This window comes from Petaurus breviceps, unplaced genomic scaffold (genome assembly GCF_028583685.1).
Source record: "Petaurus breviceps papuanus isolate PSGF00001 unplaced genomic scaffold, PetGlider_PUasm1.0 90535, whole genome shotgun sequence".
NCBI lineage: Eukaryota > Metazoa > Chordata > Mammalia > Diprotodontia > Petauridae > Petaurus > Petaurus breviceps.
Genome location: NW_027187270.1, coordinates 4477823 through 4504000, shown reverse-complemented (window position 1 = coordinate 4504000; position 26178 = coordinate 4477823). Strand labels below are relative to the sequence as shown.

General features: G+C 45.6%; 1 protein-coding gene across 5 annotated transcripts in view; it reads left to right on the top strand.

The window, feature by feature from the left end:
• ZDHHC15 (zinc finger DHHC-type palmitoyltransferase 15) overlaps nt 1-26178 on the top strand; it is an 80497-nt gene that overhangs the window by 38012 nt on the left and 16307 nt on the right. For 2 of the 5 annotated variants that reach the window (XM_069063119.1, XM_069063118.1), the window contains exons 8-10: nt 6781-6913; nt 9416-9542; nt 12951-13054. In XM_069063119.1, coding sequence (XP_068919220.1) covers nt 6781-6913; nt 9416-9542; nt 12951-13054 — 364 coding nt within the window. Of the gene's footprint in view, nt 1-6780; nt 6914-9415; nt 9543-12950; nt 13055-13178; nt 14227-14867; nt 15251-15273; nt 15471-26178 lie in introns of those variants that run through there. The other 3 variants (XM_069063117.1, XM_069063115.1, XM_069063116.1) reach the window with 3 other exon arrangements.

Below are 26178 nucleotides of genomic sequence, written 5' to 3'. Positions count from 1 at the left end.
AAAAATCAAACTCAATTCTACAGTCAAGTTTTCTCCAGAAAGGACTGCCTGCCATCTCTGAGGCCCACTTGCTATTTGCCAGATTGCTGTGGCATTACCACTTGACATGACCACACAAGTCGCCAGCCCTAAAGTTGAGAGCCTGTGTGTGCAGTAAGAACTGGGCTGGGGGTCAAGAGTCCTGGCGTCTTGCTCCTTCTGGCTGTACCTAACCTTAGGGAAACCACTTCCTCTCTCCATAAAGCAAGGCCTGCCAAGCTTCCTTGTCTCACCATGATGTTGCAGAGATCAAGTGTAGGAATGCATAAGCTCACACTTTCCAGCATTAGAATGCATGTAACAAATATGATTTTGGCCACGTCCCCACAACACCTTTTACTTGTGTGAACGAGGCCTGATGGCACTGGAATAAGAATGGGGAGGGGCAACAGCCCTGAACGACCAGTCAGGGGAGATGAACACTAGCTGTGTGACCGTGGGCAAATCACTCACTTCCCTGCCATGAGCCTCATTTTCCTCCTCTGTAAAACAAGGATATTACCTACCTTCCATGGTTGTTTTATGGGAAGTTCTTTGTAAACTTTAAAGTGCTAGATTAATACGAATTTTTGTTATTAACAGTAATAATAATGGAGAAGCAGGAATGGAGATAGCTCTGCCACTTACTACCTTTATGACCTTCATGAGAGCATAAGTGACTTGCCCTTTCTGAGCCTCAGTTTCTCCATCTGTAATATGAGGGCATTGGACTAGATTAAGGGTTGGCAGACTATGGACTATAGGCCAAATCTAACCCTCTGCCTGTTTTAGTATGGCCAGCAAGCCCAAAATGGTTTTTACATTTTAAAATAAAGCACCGTATAAAAACAGGCAGAGGATTTGGCCTGGTAGGCCATAGTTTGCTGACCCCTGGACCAGATGGCCTTTCAATCCCACGTTCCTCTCAGTTCACATTTATATCTTGCTTTAGGGCTCACAAAGTATTTTCTTTGCCATGACCCTGTGAGGTAGGCAGTACAAGTATGTTCATCCCCATTGTACAGAGAGGGAAATCAAGGCTTAGAGAAGGATATGACTTATCCACAGTCACCATAGTCCAGGAAGTGGCCAAGCCAAGCCTTGAAGGGAGGTGTATGAGCCTACCCCATGCCATGTTCTCCACCATTTGGGAACCCAGAAGAAATGCCTCCCTCTGAACTTCTGTGACCATTTGACCCAGTATTGTCAACTCCTTCTCTACTAGCCACTCATACTGAACCCTAGTAGCAGAGCCCAGAAGTGTGGCCAGGGCTGCCAGTTACTGCTACTCCTGGGGAGTTTTCTTTTGGGGGCCAAGAGCCCTAATTTGTGATGAGGATCTCAATCCCTTAGCTCCTGTAGGCAAGGTTGAATAAAGCCTCTGGACAGAATCTAGTTCCGAATGGGCCAGAGAACAAAGGAACCAGGGCTTCCATTGTGAATACTTAAATTATCCATTAGAAAACTGGAAGGAGGCCCAGTTCCCTGTCCCCCTCAGAATCTGTCATTGCCAGGTCAAACCTTGGACCTCAGCTACTGAATCAGGTCAAGAATCCAGCAGGTCCCAGGGGTTCATAAAGCAGTTAGAGAAGTTGTGGCTTCCATGGGGCGATGAAGAATATCAGCAGAAGGGCAGTTCTGTCATGAACCCCTGCTAACATGCACTGCTGGCATCCCTCCACCATGCGCCCTTCCTCCGGCCCTGAATCCCTCATTTGTTTCTCCTCCTTCTATTACATGTTGGCCATGCTCCTACTTCAGGGAAAAGCCCAGGGGGCCAAAAAGCCACTTCCTCCCATCAGCAAGGAACAAACTGGCCTTTACAGTCTGCACTCCTGACCTGGCTTCATCAGCTAAGCAGCAGAGATCCTGTGGAAAGCCCAGCCTTCTCTCTGCACCACTATCAGCAAGCTTTCCCTTGCAGGTCCCCACCCAAACACTGCCTCTCCCCCTGCCATTTGAGGCCCCGACACTGAGTGGTGGAGCTATGTCTGGTGGGCGAATCACAGCTGAAAAACCCAGTCCTAGCTACAACGTCAATGTCACTGAGAGCTCAAGAAAATGTGGTTTGTTTCCAGTACTTCAAGTTCACATGCTTTCAGGGTAGGACAGACCTCCCTAGAACGAGGGCCAGTCCTAGCCCTCTGCGGCAAGAATCTAGCCCCCTTTGAACAATCCATCTGGAATAGTATCAGATCCTTTACTGCTTCATTAGCTATGGCATGGTACAGTGAACAGGGTGCTGCATTTGAAGGCAGAGGACCTGGGTTCAAATTGTAGCTCTCCCACCTACTGCCTGTGTGACCTTGTCCTCTCTGGGCTCTAGTTCTTTGTCTGTAAAATGAGGTAATTGAATGAGCTGACTTCTGTGATTCCTTCTAGCTCCAGAAATAGGAAACTTCAAGTTTCCCAAATTGATGGAATGGGTCCAACTAGAAGGCATAGTATATGGAGGCAACATAGATTAATGACCATTTCTGTAAGCTCCTAAAAAAGTTTTATTTCACTTCTTAATAATTATGAATCTTTTGGGAGAAGTGAAGGGAAGAAGAAAAACCCCATCTAACCAGGGGTAGGGGACCTGTGGCCTTGAGGCTACATGTGCCTTTCTAGGGCCTTGGCTGTGGCCTTTTGACTGAAGCCAAGTTTGACAGAACAAATCCTTTTATTAAGGGGACTTGTTCTGGGAAGTTTGGATTCAGTCAGAGGGCCACACTTGAGGACCTAGAGGGCCACATGTGGCCTCGAGACCCCAGGTCTAAGGGTATTGCTGCCAAAGCTTGTGTTTGCTGTTCCCAGGTTCCCATCAGCACCTGGTTCTGTAGGATTCCAAGAGCTTCTGCTTAGAACTCCTACAGGGCCTTAGGAAGTTTGACATGATAACCTATGAATGGCTTCACCTGCCATTGAACTATCATCACTCCTGAATATACTTTACCTTGAAGAGACATTGGGTCTTTTCCCCATAAGAAGACCAGCTGTGTGACCCTGGGCAAGTCAAACTCCCTTGACCTTAGGTTGCCCATCTATAAAATGAGGGAGTTGGAGTTGATGGGCTTTTCCAGCTCTAAATGTGTGATCTCGTGAATAGATCAGGACTCAAAAGAGGAATTCATATTTGCTGTGTGTGAGGACGTAGGAACCTTTCATCAACTGCATAGGTTCTGTGCAAGACTTGGTCACCTTCAGTGCATTAAAGGAGCACATAACAAACTAGGGAAGTTCAGTTATCATCCCCCAGAAAGCCCCTGGTCTTCATGTTGTTTTCACTTCTCTATCTATCTGTCTATCAATCACTTCTCTGGCCTTATACACCTTAAAAAATCAGTGCTTTATCTTATGGCCAAGACTCATGGAGAGAAAGAGCAGTACCCTGGCTGTCCCACCAGACAAATCTTCCCTTTTTCCTTCCATCCCGGCCTGGAACCAGGCTCACATGCTAAGCTCTAGCCTCTCTTCCCAAGGTTCTTTTCGACCCTCATTTTAAGTCTCATAAGAGACATCAGAGATGGACTTAGTTCAGAGAGGGGAAGTGACTTTCCCAAGGTCACATGGCCCAGTAGGAATTTGAATCCAGATTTTCCAACTCCAAGCCCAATGTTCTTTTCAGGACACCACATATGCCACCTCATTAGGCACCATTCCAGAGGAGTTCAGCTCTCTAAAACCATGTTCCCAACTGAAAAGGAAGAAGGAAGGCCCAGCACATTGACCTATTGGCTCTCTCCCTGAAATGCTTCTCCTTGTGCACGTGGTATGCCTTAGTGCCTTGCCACCACTATTGTTCTGAATTAGGATTGGAGGAAACCCAGCAAATGTACAGCTGTAGTGAGCAGAAGATGGTCCAACTTCCTTTAGGCTATTTACGCACCCACTGGTGTGACTGCCTACTGTCTAAAGGCAGCTGTCCCATATGCCAACTCATTCCATGTTAGCTATAAAAAGCAACAGTCCAACACTTGTGGGGCCTTTCAAATTGAAGGCCATCACTGATAGGGAAGACATGTTCAAAGTTCTTTGTGTATTCCACATAGGTAAATAGTGTTGTACAGCTCCATTTTTAGAGCTGGAAGAGATCGTAGGACTCACATCAAAGATTATAGTCATTGATTTAGAGCTAAAGGGGCCTAAAAGGGCATCACGTCCAGCCTCCTCATTTTAGAGGAGGAAACTGAAACCCAAAGGAAACAGATTTGCTCAGGGTCACACAATGAGGGAGTTAATAGCATAATCCAGATTGAAAGCCAGTTTCTCTCACTCCAAATGCAGTGCCCTTACCATTCCTAGGAAGTGACTTGCCCAAGTCAGTAACAGAGTTGAGACTAGATGCCATTTCTGCACCACTTTATTAAGCTGTAGAGTAGACCAAAGTGACCAAAAGAACTCAGGAAGAGTCTGCCCTAAAGAGGCAGGGATGAACTGCATGATCTCAGAATCCCCTCAGTTTCAAAGAGTCCAAGGTCTACAGACACTTCTTTTTGTTTAACTGGTAAATGCGTCTTTATTGCCAATATTATGCCTGAAGTCAGGACCCAGCTTATCATTTATAGGTTGAAAACATGCACAGCGAGAAACAATCAGTAGGAATGTCACATAAGTAACAGGTACAGTGTTAGAGAGAGAGAGAGAGAGAGAGAGAGAGAGAGAAGGGGGGGAAGAGAGGAAAGAGGAGGAAAGAGAGAAGGGGAGGGGAGAAAGAGTGAGGAGGGAGAGAGAAAGGAGAAAAGAGGAAGGGATAGAAAGAGAAGGAAAGAGGAAGGGAAAGAAAGGAAAGAGAAGGAAAGAGAGAAGAGGGGGAGAGAGAGAGTGAGGAGGAAGAGAGAAAGGAAATAAGAAGGGAGAGAAAGAGAGGAGGAGAGAGAGAGAGAAAGGACAGAGGAGGAGAGAGAGAAGGGGAGTGGTAGAGAGAGAAAACCAGTTGGAGAAACATTTTCATTTGAAGAAAGGACTACTTCTGCCCTCCAGGGAGTTCTGTGTGTGTTGGTGTGGGCACCCCCACACTCCCTCCAGTGAGGGCTCGTTGCCCCTCTTGGATCTGTAGACAGTCTTTGAGAGTCTCAGCAGCTAAAAGATTCCTCACTGCAGCCAACCTGGCAAAGCCTCTCTGAACTTAGCTAGGCCAGTCTTCGAATGACAGCCCCAGGGTCCAGTACCAGGCCTACACTTGAAGCCTTTCCAGCTTGGTAAGATCTGCCAGAACCTGAGTTCTGCTCATAAACCTTTGAGAGGTCACTTCCTCTGACACTAGAGGAAGACTAGAGTGAAAGAGAAAAAAAGGATGCCTTCTCTATTTTCCACACACAGGAGTAAATTATTAAGTCAACTTCAATTCTGTTGACACTAAGTGCCTATTCTTTGCAGGGCTCTGTCTCAGCAAGATCTTATATAGGAGGTCTTGAGTTGAGCCTTAAAGGGGCTGGATAACAAGAGTCAGAGGTGAAGAGGGATGGCGTTGCTAGGGCAGGAGGAATGGTAACAGAGCCTCCACGGGCACAAAACTGGGAATGGCAGCCACTTGGATTGGGGCATAGATTGCATGAGGAGGAACTTGAGATATTTGTTACAACAGTTTTTCTTTCCTTTTTTTCAATGGTGGGAGGTGGAAAGGAAAGAAAATAAATTTTTATTCATTGAAAAATATGATAAAAGATAAAAAAGATAAGTTGGGGCTAAATTGTAAAGGACTTTTAGTACTAGACAGTCAGATCTGCACTTTAGGAATATCGTGTGACAGCTACAAAGAAGATGGGTTAGAGAAGAGAATGATTTGAGGCAGGGAGACCAACTGAAAGGCTGTTGTAACAGTTAAAGCAAGGTGGCCCCAAACTAGGCCATAGGAGGGGAGAGAAAGGGTGCAGATGTGGGAGAAGCTGTGAAAGTTAAATTGACAAGATTTAGCCAGATTGAACTGAATACACACAGTGACTGGAGAGTAGTAAAGGAGAGTTTAGAGTTGAGGATGACTCCCGTGTTGAGAACGTGTCACTCGAAGTTTGGTGATGCCCTCAGTAGACACAGGGAAGTTTGGAGGATTTTGAGGGAATGTACTGAGTTCTGCTTTGGACACATTAAGTTGGGATGCTCATGGGAGAGCCAAGTGGAACTGTCCAGCAGGCAGGCAGTGATGTGGGACTGGAGGTCAGCAGAGAGGCTGGGGCTGGAAGATCTGGGAATCATCTGAACAGAGGTGATCATTGAATCCATGGTGGCTGATGAAATCACCAAGATAGAGAGCTTCTTATCTTTTGGGGGAAATACAAGCAGAAATAACTGTGGTATAAAATGAACAGCAATACTTACAAGAGATGGAAACCAAGGGTGGCTGTGGGATTTAAGGAACAAAGGATCATCAATGACTGAGGTGAGGGAGGTATCAAAGAAGATGTCGGGGAGTCAGTGAGAGAGAATTCCTGCCAAACTGATGTTGAACCATTTATGATAAATAGAGATATGGTTTTCCCCTCCTTGGAGTTCTTCACAGTCTGGCTGACTACTTGTCACGCCTGTTACAGTGGGAGTTACTGTGGTGGATGAGTTGGACTAGATGTCTGTAGAGGTCCCTTCTAGTGCTCAAAATCTGTGATTCTGCAATCTCCATCAGGCTTTGGAGGGAGAAGGATGTCATCAGAGATGGCCGAAGGGGCTGACGGGAGGATGCTGGTTTCAAGCCGAGGGACAACAGCATCGACAAGTCCTGGGAAGAGTGAGGCTAAGGCTTGTCAGTTTCATCTTTCTCTTCTTCCTTGTCTCTTTTGCTTACAGGGTGACCTGCCCAATACACGCTCCAAGTTCCACGTCCTCTTCCTCCTCTTTGTGGCTTGCATGTTTTTCGTCAGCTTGATGATTCTCTTCGGGTACCATTGCTGGCTTCTCAGCCGAAACAAAACGACTTTGGGTAAGCTTGGCCAGTCCGAGAGGCTAATGGAATCACCCCTCAGGTTAGAGTATTCCAGTAGCCCATTGGACCTTTCGAGGAACCTGAGATAATGGGGCCATTTAGCTGATGTCTCATCACTCTGCCACTGACCTAGACTAAAGACAGCTTTAGTGAATGAAATCCAGGAGAGAAAACCTGTTTGCAAATGGCCCTGACTCGGAAGGTTGCTGTTTATAGCTCATATAGGGTAACAGCTCCCCAGAGTTCCCATCCAAAAGCCAACTGACAGGGGCATACACACCCAGTGAGCACAAAAGAGGAAGTCGGGCAAAAGATGCACCAGAAGAATGAACATTCAGAGATGGCATTTCAAAGAAGGGAGAAAAAAGATTCAGAAAACCAGCCAATCCAATATTTTAGCAGCATTTCTAGGCTAGAGGCACTGTGAGGAAATAGGAAAGCATCAAAGACATGGTCCCCACCCTTAAGGAGTTTACAGTCAGGTTGCAAAAGCAGGATGTAAATCCATAAAAAGCTAAACAGCAAAATAATAAGGAAACCCAGTTTAATGCAGGAAGATACGTGTTATCATAACAAGCTAGACCCTGGTTCATTGCTATGCAAAAGTTCCAGAAGAGATGCATAAAGGGCTGTCCCAGGAGGGATCGAGTTGGAGCTATCTTGCCAGATGGGTATAATTGAGAGAGGGGGAAGGGAGCTGGGAAGACATCTCAGGAAGGTGGGAGAGGGCAATGAAGAGGCCTCTTTGACTGGACCCAAGGGTTTGGGGAGTTGAGTGACTAGAGATAGCACTTACAAAAAAGGATGGAGGCCAGATTATGGAAGACACTGAATGGAAATCCAAAGAGTTTAGACTCAATCTAGTTGGCAGCTGGGGAGCCCTTAAACAGAGCAAGGAATAGACATATCCCTAGCCAGGTTTTACTAAGCTTAGTCGGCCAGTTTGTGCAGACTGGATTGAAGAAAGGCAGGAACTAGCCAGGCCTTGAGTTGATTAGGACCTAACTTGGGCCTATGGAAATGGAAGAGGAAAGGGCAGAAATGGAAGATGATGCCAAAAAAAAATTCAAGAGGACTCAGAGGCTGTTTAGATGTGGTGGGGGAAGAAGAAAGAAAGACCACTCAGAGACTCAGCCCGCTGTCCAAGGGATGTAAGCTAACCCTCGATCACCACTTTGTGGCACTGGGGAGACAAAATGCACACATACACACATATACACACACGTTCATACAAAATTAGCAACACAAAACAATATATAAGTCTATACCAGGGATGGGGGAACCTGCAGCCTCAAGCCCTCAGGCCCTCTTGGTCCTCAAGTGTGGCCCTTTGACTGAATCCAAATTTCACTTTTTATGATTCTGTGATTGTCAAAGGGTTACACTTGAGGACCTAGAGGACCATATATGGTCTCAAGGCCACAGGTTCCCCACCCCTGAACTCCATACAAATGTCCAAGGAAGCAATGTGGACTGGTAGATTTAGAATCCAAGAATTTAAGTTCAGATCCTTGCTTTGACCTTGGACAAATCACTTCCCCTCTCTGAGCCTCAGTTTCTACCTCTATAGAATTAAGGGATTGGGTTATGATCTCTTAAGGCCTTTCCAGCTGTAACATTCAGAAGTCCCTTCTCACTTTGATCATATGTTCTAAACTTCTTCTTCAATTTGCTAGTCTGGATTCTTTGTTATTAGGTCCCTTAGAACTGTAACATTGGATTTTCTAAGGTCCCTTCCACTTCTGACATTTTGTATGCCCAAGTCCCTCCCAGCCCTGACATTCTCTGAGGTCCCTCCCAGCCCTGACATTCTCTGAGGTCCCTCCCGGCCCTGACATTCTTTGTTCCAAACATCATCCCTTCCTGCAGATTTTTCAGAAATGAAATCTACATTGTTACCACTTTTTCGAATGTCATTATTTCTGCAACAGCTCTAAAGATAGGTACTGTTTGGCTGTTGCCACTTAGATGATGAGAAAATGGTCTGAAATGTGTTTTTCCCTCCTTATTTATGGCGAGGCATGTTGGGCCCTGGCGGCCTGCTGAGATTTTCATACTAATCACAATTCCTCCTGCTTCTGAAGCATTTTCCTCCCAACCACCCAGTGTGGCAGATAGTATAAGTGTTCAGGGAAGGGAAACGAAGCTCTCACATCAGTGAGATAATTTGCTCTTCCTCACCCAACTAAGAAATATCAGAGTCAGTACTTGAACCCAGTGCTTGAATATCTGTTCTAATCTCTACCCTGGCCTGTATTTTCTGCTGTAGTGTGGTCACAGTGCACAGAGTTGGTTCAATCTAACTTTCTATTGGGTGAACAATGTTTAATGTACTGAACTGTCTCCTATTAATTAAGGATGACAGGTCAGCACTATGAAAGCAAGAAGATGCCTAAGGACAGTTGAATTCCCAAGGATCTGTAAAACCCTTGGTTTTCCGAATGGCTGAGGGCATCCCGTAATGCATTTTCCTTTCTCCACTCTCCTAACCCACCCTAGAGGCCTTCTCTGCTCCGGTATTTCTGAGTGGCCCAGACAAAAATGGGTTCAACCTTGGCTTCATCAGAAACTTCCGGCAAGTGTTTGGTGACAACAAGAGGCTGTGGTTACTCCCCATTGGGTCCAGGTAAGTAAACTGCTCCAGGGACACCAGCACATTTCACTCGGCTCCCAGGCCTAATTCCACTAGACCCATTGTTTCCTACGATGTTCCAGTTGTTTCTGCTAGTTAAAAAAAAAAAACCCAACAAGCAGAAGCAGAGGGGTCAGAGGTTGGTTTGGGCCTTTGCAGAGAGCAGTAGTAATCCCAGGAGGGCAGCAGAGAGTCATGCCTCCTGTGAAAATATCAAGCTAATGGTCACCAGTTCAGGACCATAACTCGTCTCTGACTTTCCTAAAGCTCCCCGGCCACACTAGAAGGTGTAACTAGAGTACATGGTGTTTTCAAATCTCAGTTACATGTGATTAGGAAAGTAGCTAAAGGGGTGGCCAGGTGGCTCAGCGAGTAAGAGCACCGGCTCCAGTGTCGGGATGACCTGGGGTTCAAATCCGGGCTCAGATTCTTAGCACCACACCCAGAAATAACTGGCCGTGTAACCTTGAGCAAGTTACTTAACTCTGATTGCTTAAAAAAAATTGGAAAGTAGCTAAATTGGATAAAACTTCCAAGGCCATTGAGTCTAACCTATATTGGAAGAGGAGTCCCTTGCACAGTGTATCTGCTAAGTGGTCATCCTGCTTTTGCTCAGAGACTTCTAGTGAGAGGAAGCTTCTTCCTCCACCCCTTTTCCCACCCAAGAAGGCCCATTCCATTCTGGGATAGCTCGGCTTGTTATTAAGCCTGGAAGCTGCCTCTCGACAGGTGCAGCCAGAGCTCTGAGCCAGGGCACAGCACACTAACATTGCATGTGATAGTTCTTCAGCTATTTGAAGACAGGTATAGTGTGCCCCTGAGTCTTGTAATTTCCAGGTTAATGATGTCTAGTTCCCTCCACCGATCCCCATGACATGATCATGAGGCCCTTCACCACCTTTGATTGCCTTCCTCCTCTAGATGTTCTCCAGCTTACGTCCTTTCCAAAGTGTGACACCTCCCTGGATGCCTAGGGCCTGGTCCCAGGCCCTCCATCTCTCTTCATGCAGTCTAAGAGTATGTTCACTTTCTTGGCTGCCATATTCAATTAATTTCAACTTACATATATTAAATGGCTACTCTGTGCCAAGCACTGTGCCAGGTATGGGGACTACAAAGAGGAGAGCAAAACAAACAATCCCTTCCATGGAGAGAATTTGGAACTCAAGATTAAAAAAAAAATTAAATGTTAAAAGAACTGCCCCTACCAATAAGGAGCTTAGATTCTGTTAGGGGGACACAATGTGGACACAAGTAAGTCAATATGATACACAAAGTCAATATGATAAAACAAAGTCATCTTAGGGGCGGCTAGGTGGCACAGTGAATAGAGCACCGGCACTGAAGTCAGGAGAACCTGAGTTCAAATCCAGCCTCAGACACTTAACACAAAAACTAGCCATGTGACCTTGGGCAAGTCACTTAACCCCAATTGCCCTCCAAAAAGGGGAAAAAAAGTCATTTCAAAGGGAAGAGATTGTTAACCCCTGGAGGGATCAGGCAAGGTCACATGTAAGAGGGCAAGAAATATCTGGGGTGCGTGTGGAACTGCCCACTGGCAGACCTGTGTGACTTGGCTCCAGAGAGCATAACCAGGAGCTCTGGTGTTGAGAGACAACTATAGGCTCAATAGGATAGATTTCTTAGCGATCAGAGCTATCTCAAAGTAGAATGGGCCTTCTCGGGTGGGAAGGGTGGGGGAAAGCTTCCTCTTGCCTGAAACTCTGAGTGCAAAGGCACAGAGACAGGAGATGGAGTATGCGAAGGAGACAAATGAAAAATGAGGTGGGAAAGGTAAGTGGAGTCCACTGTTGCCTTCCATTGATCGTGTAGTCTACTAGGACCCCACTGTTTTTCAGATGATCTGCTTGTCAAACCCCACTTTCCTCCCCTTATACTTGTAAAGTTGATTAAGGCTTTTACATTTATCCTAATTACATGTCCTGTTATCAGGTCTGACTCAATGAACTAGCCTTTCAAGGCCTTTTTGGATCTTGATTCTGTCATCTGGAGTGTTAGGGATTCCTCCCAGCTTGATGTCAACTACAAATTTCATAAACATGCCATCCACACCTTGATCTAAATCATTGATCAAGCTATGAAACAGCACAGATCCCTGGGGAACTCCCCTGGAAATCATTAATGACTGCTCTTTGGGGTGAGCCATTTGGCCACTTCAGAGTCATCGGATTGTACTTTGCCTAGTGCATGTCTCTCCATCTCATCCATAAGAACAGATTTTGCCAAATGCTTTGCTACAGTCTAGCTCCATTAGCAGCAGCATGCCACATATGGTGGTAGTCTAATAACCTTGTTCAAAACATTACCACTCTGCCTCCATGGCCTTCCCCACATAAGAGATGGTTTGGTTTAGTTTGGGTTTTTTAGAGGCCGTGCTATTTCTTAAAAAACCATTGGAACTCCTGCTGGCCTAGCTATAAAGAATGACCGATAGCCCTGTAATGCCAGGAAAGAGTCTTACCGCCTAGTACCAGAACTTTGTTTTCCCATCTCCACCTACGTGGAAAGTTGGAGTCCAACTTTGGGGTTATAATCCTGCAAAGTAAACACTGACCATGCTCAGTACCCTCCCAGCCCTTCTGCACCCTTCTGGAAGCAATGGGTTTATTTTCTCCATGTGTCACCATGGATAGAGCTGTCACTTTCAGGTTTCCACATGATGGATAGAGAGAGGGGTGTGGGTATTAGCAAACTATACGTGGTCCCGAGTCCCCCCATTTTCACTTTGCAGGGCAGTCATAGAGAAATGACCAGGCTCTCTGGAGCAAGGGCCAGCTCCAAGCCCTTCTCAGCTCAGCCATGCTCTGAAAGGCCTGGAAGATGAGCCCAGGGCACCATGGACAACCTATCGCTCTTGGAGACCTTGGCCCCCAGAATTTGAATTGCAGTGACTGCCTCAGCTCCCATTTTGGCTCCCAGGGCCTATGACCTTGCTCACTTATAAACTAGGTGGAGCCCAGGGGATGCAACACGACCAGCAATTTCTTTCTATCTCGAAGCCACAGCTGCTGTCTACTCTCTGAAAGGATTCATTGTCTATTGACCTTTCTCAAGAATTCAGAATCAAAGCGATAAGACAAAGGGATGTGAATGGGTGTTGTCACCAAATGCTGTTTATTAAGCATGTGCATGTTGCCATGCTAGCGGCTGTCTAATGTAGCCTAAGCAAGCTTTCAGTCCAGAAGAGCCAACACTGATTCAGCTGCCCCTAGAACACTTAACAGGAAGACAATACTGCAGATACCTGCTGCCTGCTCTGCCACAGTTCCATCCAGTAGGCCTAGGGCTTGGGTTTTTCCTAGAGATTCTCCAACCTTTTCCTAAGTGAGTTGAAAAAGGGCAGTCATCTGCAGGTGCTCACTCTCTGCGTCTCTCATACAGCCCAGGTGATGGACATTCCTTCCCAATGAGGTCCATGAACGAATCCCAGAACCCACTGCTGGCCAACGAAGAGCACTGGGAGGATAATGAGGATGATGGTCGAGGTAAGTGAAGGCAGAAGGGGATCTTCTTGGGCCTGTTCAGCTGACCAGGCAGGTAGAGCCCCGACCTGACCTTGTGGCCACAGCTGGCATAAGGTCCTGGCATGACAAGCTTCTGTCCATAAAGGAACCTGTACATCCAGCCAAGGATACCCCACACACAGTGTAGCAATCAAAGGTGGCCTAGCAGCTTGGGAGGGCCTCACCAGCCTTGTACTGCGGATGAGTTCAGATCACTTGGGACAATGAATGAGCAAAGCCTTCCACACTGGTAAGCTGTATTTTCCAGGGGTTCACACTTCATAACAACTCAAAAGTTGAAAGGGAAATCAGAGAGCAATGAGTCTAACTTGTAGCCAGATGGCAGAACTGGGAAGATTGGGTGAAAGGTACAGAGAGGCAGATTTAAGTCCCCTAATGATAGGTATCATCCCAAAGTGGAATGGGCTGTCTCAGAAATCCGTGGCCTTCCTCTGAGATCTTCAGGTAAAGGTTGGATGACCACTTGGTGGAAATTCTGTAGAAGAGGTTCCTAGTCAGCTAGACGTTGGACTCAGGAACTCTTCCAACTCTGAAATTCCTCTTCTAAAAACCTCCCCCAAATCATATAATCCTGGGAGCTACCATCCCATCTCTCACCGCCTTTTACTTGCCATGCTCGCTGCCTAAGCTCACTCTAGTCTACTGTTCTTCAATGACTTCCACAACATTAAATCCAGGGGCTTTTTCTAAGGCCTCATTCTCTTGACCACATTCAACACTCACCCACTCACTCCTTGTGCTACTCTTTGCTCTTATAGTCTTCTTTGATTGCTGCACTCTCCCACACTTCTTTTATTCCTTCCTTCTCCTGTCTAAGGGTCAGCATTTCCCAAGACTGCCCTCAGCTCCCATCTCTTTCTGTACTCATCCATTCCCATGGCTGATGCCTACATTGATGTCTCCAAGCTTTGCTCTCTCTACCAAGCTCAATACCCATATCTCCTATATTCCACTGGGTGATTAGAGGTCGTCCTTTCTAATCTTTCATGGCTCTGAAAGTTTCCATGTCCCTTGTGTCCTTCTGTTACTGTTTGAGTGCATCCCAAAATAATTTTCATTAGCCACTTCCTGTTTCTTCCAAATCAGTTTCTGGACTTGGCCGTGGTCATTTGCCCAAGACTCAGCATCCCAACAAAGCTATGGCTGATAACCCTAGGCAGTGCCTCTCTGGGCTGCCAGCTTCATTGAAGACATTGCCCTAGGTTCTTGCCACAGGTTAATGGAAATTTTCATTTGAGAAGGACAAACTCTCTTAACCACACCAATGATTGAGTAATGATATTAGCAGGCTTTAGAGGTGTGTAAGGAGAAAACAAATACAATCCACTTGTGGGGAAAAAGCAGTGTGCTTGGCACGATCTTCTTTCCCAAGGAGCTAGAAGAGTGTTGTTTTCACACTGACTCAATGAAGTCACTTCAAGTGGTCCATAAGACTCAGGTTGGGGAAACAGCTGCTCTTCCCAAAGAGAAGCCTAAAGCGAAATCATAGACACTAGATCTGATGAGTAGCCTTTGGCTACGTACCTTTCTATTAAGTGTTGGGAGTGTTAAGTCTTTAGTCGGTCTTTCCCTAGACCACAGTGCATAACAAAGCATCTTTGCCCCAGGTGATCTCAAGAACCACCAAGGAGGTAGTGGGGGGACCTCGGGAGGTTTTCTGCCCCTATGTCAGTGAGCAGAAGTCACTGTGTCTCTCTGGGCCCCCAGCCTGTTCTAGCTGTAGGTCTTGGCTCTCTGTGGTCAAGACTTGAAAGATTTGGTCTCCTCTGCTTAGGGCTCCTGGATACTTGTCTACAAAACTGCTTATGTTCAGCCACATCATACCAAAGGGCAACAGAGTGGAGAGCAAAGAGTGTCGACTTTAAAACCAAAAAACCTGGGTTTAAATCCTGCCTGTGCTCCATACTACTCATATGACCTCTGGGATCCCTGGGCCTGTTTCTACATCTGTAAAATGAGAAATGGACTAAATAATCTCTAAGGATAGTACCTGGTACATAGTAGGTGCTTAATCAGTGCTTGCTGTTTGATTCCAGCAGTAAACCCTGTGATCATAATCTTGACCCTGGTGAAAAACTATTCTAGCATCCACAAAGAATGCTGTAGTTGCCTCGTGTCAAATGCAGGCTTGTGGCAACCACATTTTTAAAATAAATTCTTCCTCTTCCCCCCCTCCCCAGCTCCATTGGACTTTTCAGGAAAAATTCCCAAGTTCAAGTTCATGTACCCTGGAAATGTCCAACAAAGATCGAATTCAGTATTGCCTTTGTTTACCCAGCAGCACATGGCAAGGTGAGCATCTGCTAGGTCTAACCATGTGACCATAGTCCAATGGGACCTGTAATTACTATTTTCTAGTAAAGAATGCATCAATGAATCTGTCGTCTCTGTGTGGACACTCTCTCCGCCACTGTTCTTCTCATCATGGGTCTTCTTGGTCCAGGGCATTCCATGCCCATCCATCAAAACATCATTCAAAGTCCCTTGACTTTTTTTTAGTATGAACACTTCCACCACCAATGCTGATCGCTACACACATAAAACATATGGTCTTAAGGAGTCACCTGAGACTCAAGGATATTAAAGTGACTTGCCCAAAGTCACACAGCTAGTAAGTGTTAGAAGTAGACCCAGGTCTTTCTGACTCCAAGGCCAGCACTCAATCCCCTGTGCCATATTTCCTCCTGTTCTTCCACAAACACTCCCCAAAGGATTTACCCATCATGTGGAGGGTGGGTCTTTGCATATTTCCATGCTTATCAGTCCACTCCTCAGGCCACCCGTCTGTTGTCTCTTACTCTTGTTACATAGCCACCTTCCTTGATCTCTTCCAGTCCACTTCTTGCATACATGCATGTTCATCAGACATTTGCCCATTATTTGGGAATGATCTGGTCTGCCTATCTGGTGAGAGTTCTTCACTTTGGAGTTAAAATGAGAACGAGGAGAATGAGAGTCTATCATGCCAGATAACAAGTTTCTTTCAAGGTTTGGGGAAATGAACCATTCAACACACTCACCACAAGCATTGAGTCATTTAATGAAGATAATAAAGAATATACAAACATCTGTGTCCCGTGAACCATGTAACCAGCCCTGGGCCCCAGAATGCCTGCCTCTAGAGCATCCAGCAGTCTCATCCAATGGGGAGGATTCTGGACTCTTAGGGCCTAAGTTTGGAATTGAATGATTATCTCCCAATGCTTCTGTGAAGGCAGCATCAGCTAGTCCAGGCCTCTTGTTGCAGTGGGGATTGGCCAGTCTACAAGGGGCCTCCTTGATCACTTAGTGCTAAGTCTGCCCTGCCCATTCATCAGTCCCTAGGCCATTAAGCAGATGTAGACTCTAGGTCATAATGTCAGAGATCCAGGGCTGGAAGGGCCCTCAGAGCCCACTTTGTCCAGCTCCCTCATTTTACAGAGGAGGAAACTGAGGCCTAGGGAGGTCAAGGGACTTGCCCAAGGTCACACAGGTAGGATTTGAAGCCAGATCTTCTGATTCCTTTCCACCACATGACCTCCTTTCCCATTGGATTCTAAGCAACCATAAAGACTCATGCATGAACCAATAGGCTTTTGTAGTGCTGAATGATAGGATATATGTGAACATAATGGATTATAGGACACATCTACATAACAAGGCATATGAAAACAAAACATGGGGCAACTAGTTCCATAAGAGGCTATGATGGAATATGAAAATCAGCTATTACCAGATAACAGGGTGTGGGAGAAAACAAAACAAAGAGAGCCAAACAAAGATTTCCCACCATTTCCTGACCAGGCCTGAGGCCTATGAAGTCCCTCATTACACGTGACTTCACTAACAAGATGGTGTCTAAACCTTGTTATGCAGCACAGAAGACCGACTGCACGAAGTCGGAGCCTGTGAACACGATCATCTTAAAAATCCCCAGCTCCTGCTTTGACCTTAGTTCACCAGCTGTGATGAACAGAACAAGAAAGACATTAAAGGATCATGATAGAAAAATAAATGAGCTTCTGCTGGTGGGCCAGCTGGGGAGACAGAAAGAGGGCCTTTAATTTACTTGCGTAAATTTGTCCAGTGTCTCAGGAAGGGAATTATTTTTCTTATCTAGTGAAATCTCAGTAAACTCAAAACAAACCCTTCAGCCTCAGTTTCTTCTGATGTAAAATAAAAGATTAGCCCTGCCAGCTCAACATCTGTGAGCCTGCGATTGCCAGCTTAGCTTTCTGGTGGAAAGGATATAAGGAGAGAAAATGTGGTACAATAAAAAAAAGGATGGATTTGGAGTCAGAAGACCTGAGTTCAAATGCTACTTCTTGCCCCATACCACCTGTGTGGTTTTGAGCAAAAGTCACTCCACCTTCCCTGGGCTCCAGCTGTTCATCTGTAAAGTGAGAGTTGAACTAGAATCAGGCCTTCTTAAACTTTTTCCATTCGTGACTAGATGACCTTGAAGGCCCAGTTCAGCTCTAGAACTTAGCTCTTGGCTGTCTAAGGCTCCTCTGTTCAGGGTTCTGGGATGTGTGGCTGCATCATGCTAAAGGACAATGTAGGTTGGATTGGAAAGTGGAAGACTTGGGTTGGAATCCCAGCTCAACCACTCTCTACCTCCGTGGCCTTCTTCACCATCCCCCTTTGTAAGAGGACAGATGTGTTCTGCCCTGATTATGGCTATTGTAGGGTGCCATGCTCTGTAAGAGAATACTGAGATACCAAAGAAAGAGGGGCTCGTACCCTCTTGGTTATCAATAGGTTTTACTAGGGTTAATTAGGTTGATCAGGTTGGTTAAGAGAGTTTATTCACAAGAGGCCAGTTGTCCTGGGAGATGGCAGGACAGTAACATCATGGGTCCCCACACCAATCCCAGGTAGGTCAGGTATTATACATTCACAAAACAAAGAAGGCAGAGCCCCAGGATGGCCTGGGGTCACATGCAAGTTTGTCCACAGGACATGGAGCTTCTTTTGCTGTTTACCTTTACTCAGGGTAGTTTACATTCTCTGTGAGACTCAAAAGTCACATTCCTACTCTGGCCTACCACTGTATACCCTTGAATTCAGGAGTTGGACTGGGTGAGCTCCAGAGTTCTTTGAACTACAAAATCTGCTGTCCATTAAGTGTATCTGCCAGTTCTGGGGATGGGAAGGCTGAGAGACTGATGTTCCAGCTGCTGTTAACAGCTGGAGAAATGAACAACCAGTTAACATGGCTTAAGAACTTGCTCTGTTCCAGGCACTCTACTCGGTACTGGGACCTGGTGGCAGAAGGGCCAGAGGACTGGCTTCAAACCCAGGAAGCCCTGGGTCCACAGCCTGCCTCCACCACATTCTGGCTATGTGGTTTAGCCTCTCAGGGCTTTCAGCAGCTCTCTAAGGCTGAGACACAGAGAAGGAGCCAACTTGCATTGGTAGAGGGACTTTTCTCACCTTGGAGTTCCTTGTACCAATGGAATCACAGGTCCAAGTCTCTTAAGAAGCTTACACTCTAAATAGTGAGATGTGCTGAGCGGCTAGGTGACACAGTGAGTAAAGTGCCGGCCCCAGAGTCAGAAGGACCTGAGTTCAGTTCTCTGGCCTCAGACAATTAACACCCATGCAAAAAAACTAGCCGTGTAACCTTGGGCAAGTTACTTAACCCCAATTGCCCTCCAAAAGGCCAAAAAAAAATAGTTAGATGTGCTGTGAAAATTCAGCTAACAAACAGCAGAAGACCACATATGACCATTGATTGCCAAGGAGTTCTGTCGATCAGCAGGTATTTTTTAAGCAACTTCTGTGAGCCAGGCACAATGCTAGGTATTGGGCTACAAGTACAAAAGTGACCATCCCTGACCTCAAGGAGCTTATGCTGCAGGAAGGGAAGACCACGTGTTCACAGAAAAGTCCATTTGGGATATAAAAAATAAAGACAAGATGATTTTAAGGTGGAAGCCTGTGACAACTAAAGCAATCAGAAAGAGCTTCTAGAAGGAGACAATAGGCACTGGAGCTGAACTTTGAAGGGAACTAGGGATTTTAAGAGGTAGAGATGAGGAGGGAGAGCATTTCAGGCAAGAGGTACAGCCTGTGCAAAGGCACAGAGGTGGGAAACTGAATACCAAGTTTGGAGAACAGCAAGTAGACCAGTTTGTCTGAAATGTAGTGTGTATAAGGGGAATATTGTGTAGGCAGCATGAAAAGATAAGCAAGAGTCAGACTGTGAAGGTCTTTAAATACCCAATGGAGGAGTATGTATTTCATCTCCACAGTGGTGGGGAGCCACTGAAGTTTCCTGAGCAGGGGAGTGTATCAATCATATCTCTAGGACAGTCACTTTGGTAGCTGAGTGGAGGATAGATTAGGGAAAAACAAGACTGGATGAAGAGAAACTGTTCAAATAGGCCATATACCAGGCAAAAGACAGTGAGTTTTGGTGGGAGCAGAAAGAAAGAGGTGGACCAGAAAGATGCTTGAGAGACGGACTCAATAAAACATGATGATTGATGGACCACAGGGCATGAGTCTCAGTGAAGAGCTAAGGATGACTGAACCTGGGTGACTGAGAGATTGATGGTTCCCTTGACAGAAATGGGGAAGTCAGGAGGAGAGGTGGCTTGGGGCGGGGGGGGGGGGGCAGCGCAGAATGGGTTTCCCACCTCCATATTTAGTAGGATTAATACCCTAGGAGTTCCAAAGAGAGAGAGGTCATTGTGGGATGGGCTGAGGTGGGCAGCTAGGTGGCGCTTCAGTAGATAGAACACCAGGCCTGGAATCAGGAAGACCTGAGTTCAAAGGCAGCCTCACTAGCTATGTGACCTTGTGCAAGTCATTTAATGGTGCTTGCCTCAGTTTCCTCCTCTGTAAAATGAGCAGGAGAAGGAAATGGCAGACCACTCAAGTATTTTTGCCAAGAAAACTAAATGGGGGCCACAAAGAGTCAGACATGACTGAAATGACTGAACAAGAAGAAGATTCAGATTGGCCAAAAAGTAGAAAGAGGCCATTCCAAGAGGCAGGGATTGACATGAGTAAAGACCCCAGGCTAAGGCTGTGCAAGGCAGATGTGGGCAGCAGCAAGAGGCCTGGCCTGGCTGTCCAAGTCAGGCACACTAGGAGCTGTTAGAGAGAAGGTTGAAAAGGTAGGTTGGGCTCAGATTGTAAGGGCCTTTGAATGACAAGTAAACATTTAGAATCAATCAAGTAAAAAGCATTTTTAAGCCCTGTCCAATGCTTTCTGTTCAGTGGAGAGCTAGGGATGTTTGGGAGCAGAGATGTGGGGAGATGAAAGCTGTGTCTGCATAAGCTTTTCAAATGCACCTCCTCTCCAGAAATCAATACCCCTCTGTTGGATCCTCCCCATTCCTGGACCTTTCAAGAATGGGGAGAATTGCCACCTGTCTGGGGCAGCTGGCAGACAAGTGCTTCAGATGAAGAGCTTTGTTGTCTCTCCAGGTAATTTTCCAGGCAATCACCTCAAGGTCACAGGCAGCCTTTGAATCTTCCTGTAAGAGAGAGTCATTTTCTTAGACAAAGCCCAAGGGGCAACCCAGGGGGTCCTAGCCTAAATTGCTTATTTCAGCCCAGGACCACCTATTCCTTTGCCTGAACTGTTTGGGATGTTCTCTTTTGGCAAGGGAAGGTAGAGCCATGGAAGATTTCTTTAAGGTTGCTCTCCAGTCTTATAAAGAGCTATCAGAGGGCGGCTAGGTGGCGCAGTGAGTAAAGCACCGGAGTCAGGAGAACCTGAGTTCAGTTCCAGCCTCAGACACTTCACACCCACACAAAAAAAACTAGCTGTGTAACCTTGGGCAAGTTACTTAACCCCAATTGCCCTCCAAAAGGCAAAAAAAAAACTGTCAGAAATTAACCAGCCCACACCAAAGTTCCAGGAGCCTACTCTCGGCTTGAGGAGATAGTGCCCTGACTGATAACAGCATCTCCTTGGGGCCAGGAATTCACCCACCTGGATGAAGGGCTCTTGATTATGAGATTTTAGTTTTTTCAATGAACATAAATTGAGTTTCTCTCCCTCCCATTCCCTCCACTACAAAAAAGGAAAGACAAAACCCTTTTAACCAATATTCATAGTCAAGAAAAACAAATTGCCACATTGGCCGTGTTCCAAAAAGCTCTCTGTGTCACTGTGGGCAACATGCTTTGTCATCCATCATGAAGGGCTCTAGCTAGGGGAGGCAGTGGTGGTCCAGGGTAGACTGAAGCTACAACAGGTTAGAGATGAAAGGGCTAATCTAATTCAAGCACAAACCTGCACCAAGTGCCTGGATCTGGAATTTTACTGGTATGGGGAACTCCCAGGTGAGGGAAGTCCCTCTCCTCATGCAGGTCACTGCCTTCTCTACAACTCCTAGTACTAAAGCACAGGTTCTTAACCTGCAGTCCACAGATCCTCTCAGGGTCTATGGAGAGATTTCAAGGAGTCCATATACTTGAATGGGAAAAGATTGCATCTTTCTTTTCGCTAACTGCTAACTGAAATTTAGAATTTCCTTCAATTATTTCAAAATGGTGTTCTGAAAATAAGTCCATAGACTTCATCAGACTGCTGGAGCAGTCCATGACTCCAAAAAAGTTTTGAACCCCTGTCCTAAAGAGTGTCCTAGCACTGGCAGATTGTGACTTACCCAAGGTGATAGAGTTAGCACATGCAGAGACAGGACTTGACTCTAGGTCTCTCTGGCTCCCAGGTCAGCTCTCGATCTACAACATCAGAGACAGAAAAAAATGGAAAAGTCACTCCCCTCAAGGGGCTAGTGGACAAGCCAGCATTCTGACAGAGCTATAGCCTGCAAACAGATGTCAATACTAGAACTTGAATGTGAGGGATCAGGGAAGGCTTCCAGTAGGAGGTGGCCTCTGAAATAATAAACCATAACATGCAGTGTAGATGTCAGGGGACATTGGCCCCAGAAGACCAGTAGGAGGAAGAAGTACCCAACAACTAGACTCAGTTGTGTTGGGAGCTCATGTTTTTTCCTGTTGATGGTGTTGTTAAACAAAGGAAGATGACCTCCTGGAAGGGAGATTCCTGTATAAGTCTAGGGATGTCCCCTTTTCACTTTTAAAAGGCTATTATTTCTCTCTTTCTTGCCCCAAATCTTAGTCTCTGGCTCTTGTCAGCACCATGGGAAAAGGCATCCCTACCTAAAGTCTTTTTTTTTAGAGGGGGAAAGGCAGGGCAATTGGGGTTAAGTGACTTGCCTAAGGTCACACAGCTAGTGTGTCAAGTGTCTGAGGCCAAATTTGTACTCAGGTCCTTCTGACTCCAAGGCCGGTGCTCTATTCACTGTGCCACCTAGCCGCCCCCCTACCTAAAGTCTTTAAGAAGACTTGCTTACCCTCCCTATGTTTTCATACTAAAATAACCTACTTGGCAAAATGTCCACATCCTATGTGGAGAAAAGATTATGAAAACACGTGGATCAACACTGGCTTTTCAGAGGCCTTTGTATTTCCTATAATTTACTTTTCAGAGCATGGACCTTGTTGTTAAGGTTCAATCTGAGACAGTATAGACCCAGGCTGGACCTTGGGTAGGAAATGATGAGAAAATCAGTCTTTTCTCTGTTGAGAATGCAGATCAGTGGAATTTGGTTTGTTTTGAAAATCATTAAAAGAAATGCCCCTCGTAAAAATCATTTCCCTCCACACCCAAAAAAAAAATTAACCCAGTTTCTATTCCTCTCAGTTCTTCTCTATCCCAGAGAGGAGTGAATGAAAAGTCTCCTGACTTGCAAGGGGCAGAAGATGGGAGAATGGCAGCAATATGGCCCCATTCAGCAAAAGGAAGGCTGGGTGTGAAACTCTCAAGGCATCACCCTCTAATGGCCAGTGTAAATCCAATGTAATTGACCTCTGCATTCAGTTCAGCAATCAGTGGAGTTCCCTCCACTCATTTAGGCATTTTTCTCTCTCACACTTTTCTTCCTTTCTCCATTTGTCTAGAGCATGGATAATCAGGTTGTAACCAACTTACTCTTATATTTCTCAGTCACCTTCACTAGACAGAAGGGATTCTGGAATCCACTCCCTAAAAAGCAGCACAGTCCCTGCACTGATGTCATAGAATGGAAAGAGAACTGAATTTGGAGTCAGAAGACCTAGGTTCAAATCCTATGGCTCTGCTACTTCTTGTGTGACCTTGGATAAGCCACCTAACATCTCCAGGCCTCAATTTGCTCATATATAAAATGAAGGGGTTAGACCCAATGGCCTATAATGGCCATTCTATCTCTAGATCTATAATCTGATGATTGCTGAACCACTCTCAGTGATATCTGAAAGATCATAAAAAGCAAGAGAGGTCCCCTAGGCCTGAAGAAGGAAAATGTTCCCATTTTTTTTTAAACAGCGAACAGAGGCTTCAAACTATAGGCTAATGAGCCTGACCTTGTTTCCTGAGAAAATTCTATGGTCTTTCATTAATGAGATGATTACTGAGTATCTAGAAAAGGAAGAGATGACTGTAGAGAACTAGAGTGGCTTAATCAGGAATAGGTCATGCTAGAAGAAGCTTATTTCCTTTTTTGACAGGGTCATAAAAATGAGTGGTTCGGAGACATGCTGTGGATAATGTGTCAGATGGAGTCTGCCTAGATTTTAGCTAAGTAGCTGACAAAGTTTTTCAAACTTTTCCTGTGGAAAAGATGGTGAGATGTCGACTAGGCAAGAATATAAGCAGAAGGACTCAGAATGAATTAAATAACCAGACTCCTGAGCCATAAACAATTAGGTGTCATCTGGACAGTAGATCTCCACTGGGATCTCTGCTTGGCTTGGCTCTCTGCTTTTTACTCTCGTTATCAAGGATTTGCATAAAGGCGACACCCATCAAATCTGCAAATGCTGTGAAGTGCAAAGAGACAGCTAACACACTGAATGACAGTCAGGTCCAAAAGAATCTTGGCAGGCTAGAGCGCTGGGCCGAATCTGATCAGCCAGAATTCGATAAAGTTAAATGTAAACTCTCACACTGGGGTTCAAAAACTCAAAGTCACAAGTACAGGTCAGGGACAGTTAGACAAACAGTTTGTCTAAAAATGAGCTGGGACTTTTAACAGACTGCAAAGTCAGCAAGAGTCACCAATATGCCATGGCAATCAAAAGAAGCTAATCTGACCTTGGGCTGTAGTGAAGGGCAGAGGATAAGCTTTCTGCATATGCCCTCATTAGAGGAATTGGGGTATCTGGGTCCTATGGGATCCAAAGGACATTGGAAACTGGAATGTGTCCAGGGAAGGGCTGCATTTTGTGTCACATGAAGAGTCCTTGAAGTACCCGAGGGATGTTTAAGCTGGAGAAGGCATTTGAAGGACTGTCATGTGGAGAAAAGATTTGATTGGTTCTCTTTGGCCCCAGAAGGCAGAACCAGGAGCAGTGAATGGCTGGACATTCATTGCAAAGAGGTCAGGTTAGGCTCAATGACAGGAAAAAAAGTAAAGTTGTTCCAAAGTGGCTTCCATCTCACTGGGAGTCTTCAAGTAGAGCCTGAGTGATCACTAGCATTCTATACCTTACAAGGAACTCCTTTCTGATCTGGGTGACACTAGGTGGCCATCCCTAATGTTCTGTCGCTGCATAATGCTGGTTTGCAATCATTCATGTTTTCAGAGAATGTCTAATTGGAGTGATTAGTTTAGAAGTGCCGTAAAGGGGGCCAAAACTTATTAAGATGACACAATCCTGCCTTCGGGAGTCTTACAGTATAATTAGGAAAACAAAACTAGCACACAGAAACAGTCAGAGAACGTAGAAGGGCTTAACTGTTTGGTGTAAGCAGAGTCCAAAGCAAGGAGAGATTGGCATGGGCTGGGCTTCACTACTCACAGAAGACATCATGGAGGAAGTGGGACCTGAAGGATGAGTCGGAGCAAAACTAGGCATGGGGGTTTCGCTTTATTTGGAAGGCAATAGGGAGCCATTGTGGGTTCTTAGGAAGGGGAGAAGCACAGCAAAAAAAGTGAGGTGTTTTAGTCTGATAGTGTAGGGCAGAATGGATTAGTTGGGGGAGAGGAATGACTGGAGATAAGGCCAACTCAGAGGCTATTGCTAAAATCTAGGTGTGAGATAATAAGAGGTGGCGACAGAATCAATCAGCAAGCATTTCTTAAGTACCTATTATGTGCTAAGCATGGGAAGTACAGACCAAAAAAAGAATTCCTACCCTCAAGGAGCCTACATTCTTTGGAAGGGGACACCACATATAGTACATACAGGGACTAACTATATGGAGAATAAAGAGAAAGTCACTTAGCAGAATGTGTTGGGGGAAGGAGGGATCAGGAAAGGTTTCATGGAGAAGGTGGCAGGTATCTGAGTGGAGTCCTCGAAGTCCCATCTTTGACACATACTGGCTGAGTGACCCTGGCTAAGTCACTTGAGTTTTAAGTGCCCAGGCAATTCTTTAAGACTGTAAACTATAGAGAAGGTACAATACCTAGGCACTAAAAACTTAAGTGACTTACCCAGGATCACTCAGCCAGTATGTGACCCAAATTGTAAAGGGTTAAGGAGTGAGAAGAGAGGAAATAAAGATGACAAGAATAGATAGCTCTTTGAGGATAGGGGAGACTTAGAAATGTTTCAAGGAGACAGGGAAGGAACCCTTAGATGGGAGAGACTGAAGAGAGAGGGATGATTGAGAGCACAGTCTGCTGGAGAAGATATGTGAGGGGACAGGTTCATATCACTAGAGGAAAGAACATAGTGGGGAATGAAGTCAAAGGGCTTTTGAGATGAAGAGAAGGGGAGAAGAGGGAGCTCATGGTGAATGGCCTTCATTTTCTTAATAAAGTCAGAGGCAAGTCCTCTACGGAGGGTAGCTACAGGGAGAAGGAGGGATAGAAAGCTTGAGGACAGAAAAGAAGATTTGGAACAGTTTTTGTGAGGAGTGGGATACGGAATCAATTAGGCAGAGATACAAAGATTGCTTTACTGCAGTGAGAGCCCAGTTGAGAACGATGGAGAAGGACCAAACCTAGGAGACATTTTGAAGGAAGAAAACAATGAATTCGGTCATGGATATGTCTGGCATTTGAAGTGATGGCTGGCATATCCATGTTGTCCAAATCCAAGTAGTTGGAAATAAGGAATTCTAGGAA